Source organism: Amblyomma maculatum, chromosome 1 (assembly GCF_055883805.1).
Source record: "Amblyomma maculatum isolate TAMU_Amacu chromosome 1, ASM5588380v1, whole genome shotgun sequence".
NCBI lineage: Eukaryota > Metazoa > Arthropoda > Arachnida > Ixodida > Ixodidae > Amblyomma > Amblyomma maculatum.
Window position 1 is genome coordinate 183,411,608 of NC_139344.1, and position 9,749 is coordinate 183,421,356.

General features: G+C 40.8%; 1 protein-coding gene across 1 annotated transcript in view; it reads left to right on the forward strand.

Moving 5' to 3' along the window:
- Positions 1-8,125, forward strand: part of LOC146205078 (protein O-glucosyltransferase 2-like) — a 29,283-nt gene extending 21,158 nt beyond the window's left edge. Inside the window, exon 8 of the mRNA XM_084589763.1 lies at positions 2,578-8,125. Coding sequence (XP_084445889.1) covers positions 2,578-2,598 — 21 coding nt within the window. The 3' untranslated portion in view covers positions 2,599-8,125. The remainder of the gene's footprint in view (positions 1-2,577) is intronic.
- Positions 8,126-9,749: the final 1,624 nt, after the last annotated feature.

Consider the following 9,749-nt stretch of genomic DNA (forward strand, 5'->3'; position numbering starts at 1 on the left):
AGAAACTGAATAATCGCAGAGAAGTAATTGATCACTGTTATTTTTCTTCCGTATTTTATGAGCAGAGCACGCACAAGACTCAGCTGGTGCGGCCTACTTATGCATGGTCTTTTTAAATCGTTTATATATGTGTGTGTGTGTGTGTGTGTATATATATATATATATATATATATATATATATATATATATATATATATATATATATATATATATTTGCAAACTCTTGCAAACACACCAATAGCAGCACTGAAGGGTATCGATGTACATGTACCGGAGGGAAAAACAGGGATGTGGCATGTGAAAGCCTTTTGCATCTTCTTCAAGTTACTTAAAGTTACCCTTCACTGTTCTTGTCTTTCCTGAGGGACAAGGCCCACACTTACTAAATGTGACATTCTGTTATGCCATTCTGGGGACATGCTAAGCGCAGAACCCAGCACACGTCATGTGCAAGTCACTCAAGCTTTCATGCTCGTACAACCTTGTGCACTCAGCTTTTCTGTAGCTCGACTGTTGTCAATCTAAGATAGGAGAATTCCATGTTACACCACCGTTTGCCACAGAGTTCATGTTGTGTTACCTATTGACTTTAAAAGATAAAAAATTTAATGGACTACTAGTAATCTGTCGCTGAAAAAAGGTAATTGGATAACTGAGCATCGATAGTAAGAAATCAAAGGAAATTTTATTTGTTATAGGTAATAAAAAATTACTTGTAATGCATTACATACAGGGTGGTTGTGCACATATGCTGTTGTGCTGTTCGCGCTGCACTCTGTTCAGTCCCACCTAGTTCTCTTTTCTATCATAGCGTACTAGGAAAATGTGTAAGACAAACATAAGCCTTTGAGACAGCCCACACATTGTTGCTCATGGCATTTTTTTTTCTCACACTTTTGGTTGCATTTGCTTGCCTTACTGCAGCAAAAGTACTTCATTAACAGGTGCAGTAGGTCTCAGTCCGTCTGTAAGCACTTAATTCTCTGGTGTAGTCGGAGCTCTTTGGAAGGCACCAAACATAGTGAAGCATGGCCATGCCTTGATGGGCACGACAGGGTCTTGCTATGACTGGTGTGCTATAGCAATGTCATGCGCATACTCTAAACATGCCTTGATGCACGTGCATCCCCTGGAGTGCTTGTCGCTTTTGATACTTGTGCAGTCAAGCCATGTGAAGTCTAAATTTAAAATGTCTTCAGGCATTTGTTCCATGGGCAGGCGTGCGTCAGCATCAGTGATGTGCCAGTCAGGAATGCATCCACAATTGCGATTTGGCAGCTTAGTTCTTATTGTATGGCAACCTACAGGGCTACAGTGAGACCAGCCCACAAAGCTGGTAGCCAGAAAAATGCAGCACCTAGGAGCATGACAACTCGTTTTATACTCTATTGGGCTTCTAGCCAAAGGAGTAACAGATGAGCCTAAAAATGTCCCTGCTCTCTCTGCTAGTATGCACTTTACTGTCATCAAAATATGGGAATTCTGGCTACCATCATTTTTATATGACCACTTGCGTTGAAAATAAACTTGCAAGCTTGGAATTACATGCAGCTGTCAAAAGGATTCATTAAGTAAAAATGTATGCAATACATTTTGAATAGGACCTTTTCACAGTGCTGCAACAGTGCTGCAGACAGTATTCCCTTAACCCTTTCACTGCCACTCCCGAGATAACTCGTGTGTCCACACATGCACACTCCCTGCTTCTCCAGAGTATACTCGTTTTGACGTTTTAACTCGCTCCCTGCCGCTCCCGATTATACTCATGTAAAAAAAAAATGATGCAAGCATGTTGCGCCAGAAGACATATAAATTCATAAAACGTGTAAATTTTAAGCAACAGATAGGGCGCATTTGTTTAGATGCGTCTCTTGGTCTTGGCCTCGGCAGAGCAGCCATGGCGAGGCAGCGTTCCGCGTGCGTCCGCGGTTTGACAGAGGAAGAAATTCAGGAATTGCTTATGAATTCGGACTCCGATGATAGCGGTGCCTGTGTGGTGCCTTGTTTTGAAGAGTACCACACCAAAAAAGTTTTCTAAACACCTTGACATCCTAATTAGGAAATAATTGTTTTGCTAATTAGTTGTCATTTTTTGTATTCAGTGCAATATCTATAAGGTTATTTTGAATAAAAGTGTTTACATGCCCTGCAGAGCATGGCAGTGCGTTACTAACAAAATTTTCATGAAACTAACATGAAAAAAAAAAAACCCGGCAGGGGGAGTGCAGCGAGGAGAAAAAAATCCCGGCAGTGAAAGGGTTAAGGCAGCCAGATGTTCGAACTCATTTTCTTCACATTGTTATTGTCTGTTTCAAATTTTGCACTTTTAAGCAAGCCATGTCTAAAAATGGAGCACAGCTGCTCCAAAATTTTTTTTGGTACTGTGAAAATTGCTACAGATCGCTGCTTGACAGTATCACAAGTGTAAGGCTTAGTGTCTTCTATTTTTCTTTTTTTGTAATGTTGACTTTTCTGCTTTGTTTTGAGCTGTGACATGTGAAGATTACAATGAGCATCTGATGATTATTTTATGCTGTCTTATTTTTTTTTTTCTCTCTTTTTATTTTTCCTTTCCAGAGTAGCCACGATGAGTTGTAACGGGATGTACTTCATACTTAAAGGAATGGAATTTTCATGAAAATGGAGCCTCCTGTACTATGTTTGATGTAGGCATAGTTATACAAATCACCTATTTTTTGCCATTGTGACATGTTTTTTATTTGACAAATTGACAACATGCTTTTACTAGGCTGTTGTAGAATTTTAGTTTTGTCTTTGCCCAATTTATAAAGGAAACTACCAATTATAGCTGCTAGATGTTTTTACAGCCTTGTAAAAGAGCCTGTTTCCAGCATTGCAACTTCATATGTTAAAAAATGCTTCAATATTTGGATGGATTGGTTTCCACCTTGGGTGCCAAGTTTTCTTCTAGGAAGGTCATTATTAAAGAAAAGCATACTTTTGTCTGTAGTGTATGCTTTCAAATTTGGTTTTGTTCCTTGTCACCGAGAAAGTAGTTTTTTTGTTGCTCTGATATTCAGTGGTTGCTTCGAGTGCAATTTTTGTGTACTTAGGCTGTATTATTTCTCTTTATATTGACATTGCCTGGGCATAGCCTTAACTTGTGACTCTGACTTTTAGTAAGTTCGGCCACGATTTCTTTAGTGTAGCCATCATGTGGCTTGTAGTTGAGGTTATTCCACTGAGTTCAGGTTGACTTACGGGGGTTAATTCTCAAAATGTCTGCTTGTCTGGAACAAACTGGACAATGGAAACAAAGGTATACAAACTGCGGAATTTGAGATGATCGTTTCAAGCATTCGTCCATCATGGCAGAAACTAATAGTTCATGTTGCCATAGAAAAATGTTTAGACAGACTGCATTGCGCCTGTGTGGTGTGCTACGTACACTAGCAAAAACAACTTTACAGCATTGTAGGCACACTAGTTTTCTGAAGTTATTGGCACGGTTGTTTCCACCAACTTTATGGAATGTGGGCTTTTGGCAGGCATGCTAAGTTTCTGGCACTGAAAAGAATTTTCTTGCGAAGTGTTTTGTAGGTGTTTCTTTTATCGGTGTTGTTCTAACGATATGATCAAAATTTATTTTTCATTTTTTGACCAAAATGTAGTACAACATCGATAATTTTTTTTTATTCTATGTTACAAAGTCTTTTGGCTGGCTATGTGGAAGGTGGAGCTTGGGTGTATGCAACGAGAGCTTATTTGGCCAAAAGTTATCCTTTCCTGAAATATGGTTGACTTGTATAAGCAGCAAATTTTCTTTTTCGATCATCGTCTTCCAGAATAAGGAGATCTGTGGCCCAACCCTATGCCTAAACAAATTTTTTTGATGAACCACTGTTTAGAAGTCTTAACCCTTTGTATCTTAGTACCCACTTATGTTGCCTCCAAATTTGATGAGATTACTGGTCATACAAAAGAACTAAATCTGAAATAGCATGCCAAGATATTGCTTTGCCGCCTGCAGTAACATGGCAGGGATATTTGATGCCATTTTAGCTTTGTGGTTTATTTCTGATCAGTAATCTGGGTCCAAATCCAAGAGACTGTTCGCTCTGGAATGCGTTTGCTTTCTTGTAGACTGTATGTATGTATGTAGTTGTATGTCGTGACTGGCCGGCATGATGACATCTCACAGGGGTGGGACCACGGTTTTTATATGCGTCTATGAAGCATTCAATCAAGTGGAAGCGAAGGGTGAACCGCTCTCCTACGGAACTGTGAAGTTAGCACTTACTTCGCTGTGAACATGATGGTTCTTCCGTTTGCGCTGTTGAGTGTGTGCTATTGAGTGCTGAGGGGGTCAGGGGCTGAACATATGTGAGGATTCTTTGGAGATGGTTAGTGATACTTTTGGGTGGTGTTTCAGGCTGTTGAAAAGATTAGTATGCCTGCTGTCTGCAGAACTGAAAGACAAACACCTACCAGAAAGAAATTTGCATGCTTCAGTTTTTTTTTTTTTTTTTGCAACTGGAGACTTCAGGCTAGGCTTTGATAGGAGGGTTACGGGTATTGCTGTGCGTGGGCAAGTTGACAGCTGGCTTTGGCTGTGATATATCCGGAAGTGGGCGGAAAAAGTTATGTTGAAAATGTACAAGTGCTGCTTCCCGATTGAAGAATGGTTAAGAAAATTCTCTTATTGAGGTCTTTAACACCACAAATAATTCGTTGTGCCATGTGGTGTTGATTTCTCTTCAAAAACTTTCTTTGTTGCACAGCGGTGCATGGCGTAGCACTAATTGTTGGTGGTGTCACTCATGATAAGTGCCTTTTTGGCCAGCTGCATGGTTGCGTCCAAGTAAAGGCTTTCTTGTTTTATGACATGCTCCTTTTCACTGAGCCATAATGCCTTTCCTTGCCGAATAGCCATAAGACATGTTATATGCCCTCCGTTTGCATGGTTGTTAATGAGTTACAATTTCCTCGCTGTATACTTTACTCGGGTCAGACAAGCTGTCGTGTTAATAGTCGTCTCAGGAGTGTCAAAGAAAGGGGTACTGCATGCTTTTCACTAAAACTATCATTTTACATTGCCAAAAGAAAGTCTTACCAGTAAACTGATGTTGGCACCATATCAGAAAAAATAATAGTGATTGTGGCATCCAGCCATCCGTATAGTGGACAGGAAGGCGTGATTCGAAAAGGCTGCGTAACAGTAATTATGCATTACTGTGGGTGTTGTCTTCTGCTCATGAGGTTTAGTGTAAATAATGTGTGATGTTAGTCTGCGCATGTGTCTAGTGAGTGCCATTGTTTTGGTGACTAGCTTAGCTTGCAACTCTACTGCTTCATAAGCTGACCTAGTGGCTCAGGCTTAGTGCAGTAAAGCATGCAGATCCAAACGGCAGCCTTTGCACGCCAGCAGCACCACTGAATCGCATGAAAATGGAACGGGACTCAGTTCTGCTGTGCTGTAGGCTTCCCATGCAAGTTCAAAATGAGTGGCGCTCACTTGCGAATGCAAAAGAAAGCTCACCCGATTTCCTATTTGCTCCTGTTACCCCCTCGTCTTCCCATAATGTTCACTCCAGACATGCCTATGCAAAAGTGACATAGCATCAGAGCGAACCAGTTACAAAGTGAATGCTTTTATGGATTCGGCCATGCACATTCTTGACGGTGAAAACTATGGGTGCTAGAAAACAAAGTTAAAGGTTGTTTAAGTTTCAAAAGTGGTTAATAGATGAAAGTATGTGCTATTCTGAACATTTTTCTTGTTCTGTGTGTGCTTTTACATCTTGCGGTTAGACTTTCATGGTACACTGCATCATACTTTTGAGAGCTGTTTGTGCCAGCTTTTTTTCCATACTTTTTACTTTTTTGAGGCTTCAACTGACGGTGATAAAGGTATCGGGTGACTCAACTTGGCTTTGGATATACGGGGCATAGCAGGACAGGAAATATCGAGTGGTGTAATCCTTAGTGCATGGTACAGTCAAATCTTGATATAACGAATCCTACGGGACCACAAAATATTGTGTTCTCTTTTTTTTGAATTATTTTTGTTATGAAAAATTTGCAATTATAAGGCAGTGGTCAAACCTAGGTATGAAAGTAACGTACCTTGGCAGTAGGCACCTGTGTAGACAAGCAAAAGCTCAAATAAGAATGATTCACTAACTCCGAAACCTGATTTATTTAAAGAAATGAATTATTTTCTTGTGCTGCGTGCAGCAAACACGACCACACACTATATTACCCCAATACAGCACATATACCTTCCACTTTGCGCAACATCTCATCGGGTGCATGATTACACCGAGCAATGAAAGTACGAACTTTGTCCATGTGCAAAAAAACATTAAAGTTCGATATGACCTCATCTTTAATGCGTCCTGAAGTTTCAAAATCTTGTCTCGGTCTTGCAAAATGATCACGGTGGTCATTGGAGAAATACTAGCTGTCTGCAAAGGCAGATTCGCTTTTTCCCTGCGCTGACTTCTTGCAGTAATAGCTGCGTTCCTATCTTCTTGGCACTTTGCTGGCTGCAATCATCGTCAGATTTCACACAAACTTCGCAATAAGATAATCCACAACAGAAAAAAAAAAAGGTCTTGCATGCGCGATTGGCACAAACCACAGACCGGCAAACACATAGCACAGGAAGAAAAAAAAAAAAAGAAAAAAAAAAGGCAGGCGGCTAGGCCTGCTGGCCACTGCATAATAAACCACAGCTTTGTGGTGGCGCTAGGAGCTGGCAGTAGATATGCTGATGATGATAGCCATGGACCATGCACACAGAAATGGTGGTTTCTGTTTCACGCGAAAGTTTAGCTGCGGAACTATTAATTCGTAGTACTGATGTTTCTAGATTATAGAAGAAAAAATTAAGTATGTACGTTATTTTGAAATTTGCAATTCTGAAATAGTTTTACATTGAGAACATAGGAAATCTGCTGGGGATTCTTAAAAAATTTAATTTGAAAAATTCGTTAATGTGGTGTTCATAGTAACGAGATTTCACTGTATAGTCTGTTTGTGCTGCACCACGCACTAGGCAAATGTACCAACTCGCCCAACTGTCCGTCCTACTTCTGTTTGTGCTGTCGTCCTTTCCTTGCCATGTGCCATTCAGTTAATCCTTTGCAACCCTATGGCATATGCACAGTCGTGTGCATAGCAAACTTTCAGCTTTTTTTTATTCTGTGCTACTGCTATCGGCAACTTGTTTGTGACGAACATGATGCGCTTCATATAGCATCCGAGGTGCTTTAGTTTTTAGCTTTGCAGGCTGAGTCATGAGACAGATATTGTCATTCATAGTTTCTATGGTGATGTAAATGGTTTTAAAAAATATTGTAATCCCACAATTCCTGGAATGCTTATTTGGCAAACTAATGTTTTGATTTTACAATTTCAAACAATTGTGATGTTTGTGCAAGCATGAAGGAAATTAAGTTGGCATTTTATATCCCAAAACTAAATGGCTGCTTTGACTATTTAAGCAAAGAAGCTTTTTCTGAAACATATATGGCAAGTGGCACCTAAAAGGGTTTTGTTCCTTCTCGATTTGTGCAAATGCACATTGCTGCTGTATGTCATTGAAATGCTTTTAAGTGCCACTGACAGGTATTTTGAAACATTTTGTGGCATTGTTTTCTTTCAGTATTGTCCATGGTCGTTGTTGCTTTATATATTGGAAATGCTTTAGTATTTTCATCTATTGGTGCTTGCCAAAGACATGCATCTATCTGAAATGTGTTACCATTGAGGCCATGTTAGTCTGTGCCTCCGTGTTCTTTATGTAAGGCCGCCACCCGTTGTAAAATTTTCTACTGTAGCCTATTTTCTCAAGCTTTCACAGAGTATTCAGCTTCTTAAATTTAGGCTGGTGGCTTTCAGTATTAGGTTTTTCTATTTCTATATGGCATTTTGGGTGTACTGTGATACTGCATACTTATGTGCCACTCACTGAGGTGGCATAATGCATATATTAAGCTTGCAGAGGGGGCTTTCAATTCTGTGATGGTGGTGTGTATTTGTACATGGGCATTTGTTTATGCAATGTATTGCATTGTATTCATTTCCTGCTACCTGTGAAGGTGGTTTTCTACATTGATATTGTGTATTGAATAAATCATGAGCTCTTATTTGCATAAAACATTTGTTTATGAAGACTCTCGCTACTTCAAGATGTAGTTGCACATTCTTAAAGGCAGGTACTGTGTTAGGAATGACTTCAAACTGAGCTAGTTCAAGTTTGATAATGATGATGGGATACCTTCTGAATCAGGACCTGAATGTGAACACTCAGTTTGGTTCTGATTATTTTGCCTATTCATCTCATCCAGTTTAAATAATGATGTGGACGCTATTTGCACCAAAATGCCCATGGTCCTTTGCACAGCACTGCAGCACAAGACTAAAACCTGCCATGAATAGGTTTTTTTTTTTTGGCTAACACTTTGTCCCTAGATATCCCCAAATACATTGAGTGCCATTTTTTTTTAAAGCACCTAAATGTTGTTTGTCCCCAGAATTGTAGAGTAGCCTAAGGTACTGCATGCCAGAGTTGCATATTTTTCTTATTTTGCTGACCAAAAATTTAAGTATCATTCATGCACAAAACCTGCATTCTAAATTCTGAGCTCTATTTTTTGACTAGATATACTTAATATTTTTGTGAACTGTTCTCCCACCTTCCTCCCTACCCTTATGGCGCGGTTCAGGTGTCCACAGAGCAAGTGTGACAGATACTGCGCCTTTCCCTTCCTGTGAACCAATTATTATTATTACCCGGCGCTTCTTAAGTGCAGGGTTGATACTGCTGCTACTGCAGCGCTGCTGCCATGCTGCTGCTGCTGCATTTGAAGAACAGCAAGGAGCTGAGAGTGAGGCGCTGTGATCGCTGCAGTGAGATTATGAAAAATTTGCGTAGTAATGTGGTACAGTGTTTTCCTTAACTTCATCGTGTTTACCACCTCGGGACAAGCTATGGTATTTCTTTCCAGATTGTTCATTGGGAGCGTTAGGTGTCACATCTGTTAAAATTTCCGACTAACATTATCCGACAAGCATATATGACGTAGATGACGATGATAAGCTCTTTATTTACTCCCAAAGAAGGGGAACCAGCCGGAAGACTGGTTGCACTGCTTAGAGAAGGTCAGCAGGGATCTCTTGGGACTCTGCGGCCTCCAATGCGCGCAAAATGAGCTGGCGCTGTTGGGCGAGCTCGGTGGTACGCAGGAGGGACTCCCACGCATCCACTGTAGCTGAATTGTCTGTGTTGTGTCGTGTACATGTCCACACCGTGTGAATGAATGTGGCCGGTTGTGAGCAGTGTTTGTACGTAGGTGCAATAAGATTTGGGAAAAGTTTGCTATATAGCCATGGGTTTAGAAAGGTTCCTGTTTGTCTTTTGCGCCAATGGACGGCCTCACGCCGGGATATAGTTCCCGGTGTGCAGGGGGGTATAGACACCGTTCGAGCCGATAAGAGATTTTGTTTCTCACAAACCTCTGCATGATACAGATTACGGATTCAACGTTGCTGAACCGAGTGTGGAGCGAAAACGTTGGCTGCGGGCGACCGAGCGTTGCATCGGAACACAACCAGCGTTCAGTTGAACGCATTAAATTTCACCGGCGTGGTGGTGGTTGTGGTAAATATGGGGCACATTTAAGCAGCCCCGCTTTAACCAAGCCGTATGAACGTGTCTTAGTAGCCTATGGGGGTAACGTGAATACCAGGGTCCTGGCAGGCTGATTCTGACATAACCGTCT